The 6,711-nt window shown below is 35.0% G+C and overlaps 1 protein-coding gene across 1 annotated transcript; it reads left to right on the top strand.

The window, feature by feature from the left end:
• The first annotated feature begins 233 nt into the window (after window positions 1-233).
• Window positions 234-5,976, top strand: LOC104457425 (centromere protein P-like). The gene is made up of 4 exons (XM_010077071.1): window positions 234-370; window positions 1,155-1,312; window positions 1,674-1,762; window positions 5,884-5,976. Exons 1-4 carry the CDS (start codon window positions 234-236, stop codon window positions 5,974-5,976), a joined length of 477 nt encoding a protein of 158 aa, XP_010075373.1.
• Window positions 5,977-6,711: the final 735 nt, after the last annotated feature.

Below are 6,711 nucleotides of genomic sequence, written 5' to 3'. Positions count from 1 at the left end.
AGTTATCTGGGATATTTAAAAATTGTATGTACCAATTCTTCAGTTTTCAAAAGTCATAAAATATAACTGTCTCATTTTAAATAGAGGGGTAGGAGAGACACAATTGCCTAATGTTATAATTGCATTTCATAAATTAGTTCCTTGGATAAAAATAATTGATTTTGATTTTTTTTTTTAATTTGGCCTAAGAAATATACTTATTTTGTTTTATCTAGTAACATTGATTGTGAGAAATGGACAACAGTATTCTTCACGTTTATGAAGATGAAATCCAGTCGCTGGAAGAAGAAATTAAACTATTGGCTGAAAAGTATGAAGAAAGCCAACAAGAATCCACTTTTTTTTCTGATGAGGAGATATTAATGTCAATGTATGCCTTTTTTTCACATATTGGGTTAATAGTGTTTCTCTGTCAAAATTGTTTAGGATAAACTTTTGCATTAAGACTTATGTTATTTTTGCAGTGCTGATCTTGTTTAGGATGTGGGGTATATATGGTAAAAGATTACAAATAATAAAGAGTTGATCTCTTTTAGTGCCTTCTGTTAGTTTGTGGGTTTTTTTTGTTAGGGTTTTGTTTGCCTTTTTTTTGTAAAAAAAAGCAGTCACAGGGGTCTGAGCACAATATCAGGTCTGTTAATGCGCAGGCCCTGCAAAGCTGTTGACTGCAAAGGCAGCGTTTTCCACTATGCACTGTGAAACAGTTCAGTGCACATTTACTTAAAAAGATGAGAACTGGGGACATGTACAGGTATGACTAGTTATATGCTGATGAAGTGCTGTGTTAGGGCTTTTTGTTTCTATTATTTAACTGATATTCTGTAGTAAACATACACTGCATAGATAAAATAAGTCATTTAGATGAGTGAAGGCATCACAACTCATTTTTGTTGTACATTCCTCAAAATGGATACTAATATCTCAAGACTTACGATAAAGGCTATGTCTACCTGGCGGTGGACATACAGTATTTATGTAAGTTAGAATAGTTTACTGTTCCTAGTAATATGGTCCAACTGAAATTCGACTCATTGAAAACTGATCTTGATCTGAAAATCATCAGATAATGTTACAAATGCCTTTTGCTGTACATATGTTCTTATGTCTTGGTCTTTTGCCCTTTTGATTTTTTTTTTTTTCTCTTTCAATTCTAGAAAATCATTCCAAAGAGAATTTCAGGGAGAATCTAAGGGACATGAATGTCTATCAGATCTGAAAGTTCAGCTTGAAAGTCTACAAAGAGATCTCTCATTTTTAATGAAATTTACTGGTATTCAGTTCACAAGTCATTCCAAGAAAACAGTGGAAAAAAGTAAGCATTTTTATGCTCTTTATTGGTGCTATACTGAACATACTGTTTCAGTTCATTGCAGTTGCAAATGCATGTTGTAATTCTACTTTCAGTATTAGCAGAAAGACAATTATTTTGAGATACGATAGAATTTTCTTTATTGATAAAATAGTTTCTGAGGAAATGTAGTATTTTTCATAGTGGGAAAGTGAAAGACTAGTGTGGAGTTAGTTGTGAGGTTTTTTTTTCTTTACATGTTTAACTTCATTATTTATGTGATGGTTCATATCACTTGGTACTTTAAATATGACTAATTGAAGAAATGCAATAACTGTTGAATAGAATTATAATCAAGTATTTTGTTAACTTTATTTTGTAACAGCTAGAAACAGAACAGTGCAGAAGCACAGATTATCAGGGAACTGCCACTCCCTGTCTTTTCAGTTGGAATTCCATCTTCTTGAAATGCAGGTAAGGATCAATGTACATTTAAAAACACCCAAGCAAACCCCAGGCAAAGAAAACTTCAAATGGACAACTGTCAATACTTCCTTTTCCAGATGAAACCTTCAACTGGGATTTTGTAATTTTGATTGCCTGAGTCTTCTTAATCTAAACCTCAGTGGGTTGTTTTCACTCTGAGAGATGGATCCAACTTTTGAATTCCATGCCCGCCCAAGCAAAATAGTTCTGAAGGTCTTAGTCTTAATCAGGTCTGAAGCACTTAGTCATGTAGTTCTTGTCTTGTTCTCCTGTAGTCAGATATCTTGTTCTGGAGACTGGAAAATTCTGAACCTTGCTTCTCTTGAGGGAACTGAAGAAAAGCTAAAACACTACAAACTTGAATAATTCTGTGTTTGTTTTCTTTTATTTTTTACTTTGGTTATGTTTCTATTTGCTTGGCTAGTGTGACTAGCCATTACATTGTGGGACTGCACAGAAATTTAAAAAAAATAATTTATTCAAAGGGTACAGCCAGTAAAGCAGCTTGAGCTGGGAGCCTCCAGAGAGGGACCCTGAACACAGAAACTGCTGGGCAATTATACCCTTACAGTCTATGCACCTGCCTCTCACGCACTCTTCACGTGCCCTTTGGTATAATGGCAATTTCTGGTCTGGGGTCTTCTGATACCTTGTTGGATTCTCTCTGTGTCTCCAGGCAGCCTGTTAATAGTTCTTATCTTGTTGAGTTGCACCTGCTGCTGCGGTTGTAGCCTCCTTCTAGTCTGTGTTTCTTCAGCAGGGCATGGGAAACTGAAATACTCCTAGACTGAGGATAAGCACAATTTAGCAATAACCAAAACATCATTGTGTTATCTATGTTATTCTCACACTAAAAAAAACACCCAAACCACAGCACTGTACCAGCTACTAAGAAGAAAATTAAGTCCAGCTCAGCTAAAAGCATGCCTAGGTGAAGAGTTCACAGCTTGTGGCCTAGGGCTTCAGCAAATCTTGCTACTCATGCTAAGTAATGCTAGAATGAAAGGTATACTAAATCACACAACATTATGCACACACCATTATGCTGTTACCCCTGCATCCTGATGCTAAATGATTAATGCATTCTATTTCAAACTTATTTATTTCAGCCAAACTGTTAAGTGTTGTAGCAGATTGAACCTGGTAGTACTAAAAACTCCAAAGATGTCTTTCTTAATCGTAAGAAAAGCCATATTATGAGTTTAGAGAATGAGTATTTAGATCGTCACATGTGTATTGCATAATTTGAAACTACAGGAGTTCAGCTGTACGAGGTTATTCTGCAACCTCTTAAATCCATGTGTGACTTTAAACTTGTGGTCCCAGTGATATAATTTTACTGTTTACTTGTGTAAAACTGCATTTAGCTTTGAGCATGGAAATAACCTGCATCAGTCATGCGACTTGGTTAGATTAATTTTTTTTCTCACCTGTATGCTCCTGCAAAATGATGACATCTTTTAGTGTCAATGGAGCTCGGAGGAGGAAGTGGGTGTTTTGTTTATAGCTGCATTGCTGAGCCTTAAAGCCGGCACACCACTAGCTGGCAGCACTTGTCTGCATAATACCTAGAACGTGCTGCTTCAGCCTCAGGAAATGCACTAGAGTTAAGCGAGACATGCAATACCAAGTGTATATATTAAAACAAACAAACAAAAAACCCACTTAAGTTGAAAAAAATATAATCTTGAGTAACTTTTTTGCATGAACTAATTTTTTTTTTAATAAAAGTGCATTACACCTGTAACTTACAATTTAATATGCAATGCAGACAATTTACTTCATATTGATGAAGTTTGAAGTGCCAATATTTAATGCATTTGTATTGTGTCGGTTGTGGACATGTTGCGGAAAATGGTAAATTAGTTAAGCAGACACCAATGAAGAGTAGTTTTTAATTACACCATCATATGCAGGTTTTGTGTTTTGTTTTTAGTGTTAACCTACTCAGGTCAAGAAATACACTCACTGTTTCAAATACAGACTAATTTCAGTTCCTTTACTCAGTTTTTGTGATTGTATATGAACTTGACTGTTATTAAAGTTTTATGCATTTAATTAAATGTTAATGTGTTTTAGCTGTTGTACGAATCATAATGTAACAGTTTGGTTAGAGTTGTAAAATAGAACTGTTGTGTACAGTTTTATATCTTAATTTTGTTAGAACTGTGTAAATAAAAAGATGTCAAGACAATTTAATAGTTCAAAAATTCCAGCTTAAGGATTGTATTTTTAAGACACAGTTTTGTAATTTATGTGATTGAAAAATTACTCTCTTCTATTTCTTTATAGTGAAAAAGCATATCTTATGTCTAGATTGTTAATCATTCCATTTAGACATTTCAGCTGTTCTAGTTGGCTGTTTCTGTGGTGTAAAGGTAGTGGCATGTTGTCTTGGTTTTGCCACGAACTTTGTGTGCTGTGCAGGTCATCCTGCGGTGAGGTCAGCAGGTCCCTGTGGATGCAGGAGTCGGCCTCTGTAGCCCTCAGGGAAGTTGTGACTTCAGACCAGACTAAGACCTGGAAACTTAAAGCTTTAACTTTGTTATGCCTCCAGCTTCTTGTGTATAGAAATGGAGAAGCCTGTTTTCTAAGATATGGCATTAACGGTTGTATTCAAAGTAACCTGTACTGGGATCAGCATGGGCAAGGCAGTGTAAAGTTGCAACTAGTTTCACCCATCTTGAGAAATAAAAGACAAAAGAGACAACAGCTGTTTTGAGGAAGTGCTTAGCAGGTAACAAATACATTGTTATGCAGCAGAAGACAAAGAATAATTATTTTCGCACCATTAACTCTAGCTGTTTAATCTATTAGTTACAATACAGTTAACTCAGCTCCATAGTGCCTTAAATCAAACCTGTTAATACACAGTAACAAGTTGTTTTTGTAATTATCTCTAATTTGGTCTTAAAATGTTAAATGTCATTCATGTTAAAAGCTGTATTCCAGGATACAGTTGTACAAAGATGGGTAGGCAGGTCTGAGTTCACCCTTTGAATGGTTGAGATGATGTCTATATTAGTGGAGCATTGGTCACTCACTGCCTGACATATTCTGCATTTTAACTGGTTCTTTAGTTTTGGCACAGTGTCAGACTAGGGTATAGTTTCTATTCCCAAGCTGACTAGTGTTTTGCCAGCATTGAGTGCAAGCAAAGAAGCTCCCAGCTGTTCACTACTGTGCATAGGTGGATGTTAACAAAGGTCAAAATGTGAATGAAGAAAACAGGTGAATGTAAAAGCCTTTGTGTGATATAGTTTTTTCTTTTACTGTCCTTGGGTATTAGGAGGGGACATCTAACAATTGTTTTGACAAATTTTCAAGCTAAGTCTAAAACACTTGGGAAAGCAGTCCTTCAAATAAGAGTTGCTTTCTTCTCAAGAGCTTTCCTTTTAAATCTTTTTATTTGACTCTAAGATGGCATCTTGACATATATTAGTAAACCACTTATTGGAAAACCAGTTTCCTTTGAAGGTAGTGTGTTAGCTTGTGATTACTAGCAGCTTCTCTACAACTCCATGCACAGGTTGAACCTTTTGCCCTAAATTTAAAATTACTTTTTCTGGTTGTTTTACATACTCAATGCACTACACTTTGCAGTGTCTTGGTTTGCTTTTTCCATCGTTACTGATGACAGTGTTAGCAGTACTTCTGTCCAACCAGCACTAGGGATTGTTTTAATTTAGGGTGACATTGGTATGGTTTTCAGATGAAACCTTATATCTGAGTTTTCTGGTATGTGTGGCAGCTAGGGGTTGTGTTGGAAAATTAGAAGAAACTTAAGGAAGTGGAAGTGATGTGAAAGGATGTAGATGAGCCTTTTATTTATAAGTCTTTGTTTATACATATATATTCTCTATTCTGACTGGTTCAGGTATTATTCAAAAATATACTGTTGAATGGATAACACTGATACTGTTGAAATTAAAGAAAATGTCCACACATATAAGCTGTAGTTTTAAAAAAAGTTATTTTAAGGATTATATTAATTAGCAGAGCATTTCCATATATTTTTGTCTATTTTATATGCAAACAGATACTTTTATTTTTTTTTCTCCTTGCTAGAGAAATTTCTAAAACATTGCCTTGTTACTTGTCCAATCTAGAACAAAGAGAACGTGACCGCTGTTATTACTGATCTCAGCATTGTAATGGAATCTGGAGAAGATTCAGATGTGAGCAAGTTTGTGTCAAGGTAATGTGGACTGTTTTATTTAAGGAAAGTTATTGTGTGGGATATCTGATACTAAATGCAATACTGAGTTTTCATGTAAATTGCTGGCAGTCAGTTTCTTTTTTTAGTAAATGTACTATTAGCCCAACCTAAACACTTCTGACCCCTTGTCTGTATCCTTTTGGAGAAAAGATTAAATGTATATGACTCTCAAGGCCTGAAAGGACCATTACAAATTTGTGTTAAACAGAGACAAAGTTTGAATTATATTGTGTTTTAGCTGTTCAAAATCATCAGCGAAAGATACAACAAGGTAATCTCAGCTGTTATGTTTTAATTTGTGTTCACTGTCATTCAGATGAGACAGGGAACATAAGTTTGCAGATATGCAATGTAGGTGAGTAAAGCGTACATCCAGAACCCCCCTCTAGGATCTACCGGTTTCTAATTCTCTGCTCACCACTCCATTTCTCTTTGCATCAGAATTTCTTTCACTGGTATTTAAAAATAGAATATAGTTTAAAAACCTAGAATAGTGTATTTGTGCAATGGCTTAAGAGAATGTACATACTAAAGCATATTACTGAATGCTACTTTTTGATTATTTTCTGGAGGATGTCAACTTCTTGGGTACACAGGATAAATAATGGTCAAATTATTTGTCTGTGGTGTTCCACTGTGAAATCTGCTAGCAATTATTCTGAGAAAAAAATCTATTATTTATTAATTATTATTGGGTAGTTGACTTAATCCTGTTCTT

This window comes from Pterocles gutturalis, unplaced genomic scaffold (genome assembly GCF_000699245.1).
Source record: "Pterocles gutturalis isolate BGI_N339 unplaced genomic scaffold, ASM69924v1 scaffold20043, whole genome shotgun sequence".
Lineage (NCBI taxonomy): Eukaryota > Metazoa > Chordata > Aves > Pterocliformes > Pteroclidae > Pterocles > Pterocles gutturalis.
This window is presented reverse-complemented; position numbering and strand designations above follow the sequence as displayed.

Coding starts and splice junctions, on each gene's coding strand:
- LOC104457425 (XM_010077071.1), top strand. CDS start 234: ATGGACAACAGTATTCTTCACGTTTATGAAGATGAAATCCAGTCGCTG. Junction 1,313..1,673: donor CAAGAAAACAGTGGAAAAAA/GTAAGCATTTTT, acceptor ATTTTGTAACAG/CTAGAAACAGAACAGTGCAG. Junction 1,763..5,883: donor TCCATCTTCTTGAAATGCAG/GTAAGGATCAAT, acceptor TGTCCAATCTAG/AACAAAGAGAACGTGACCGC.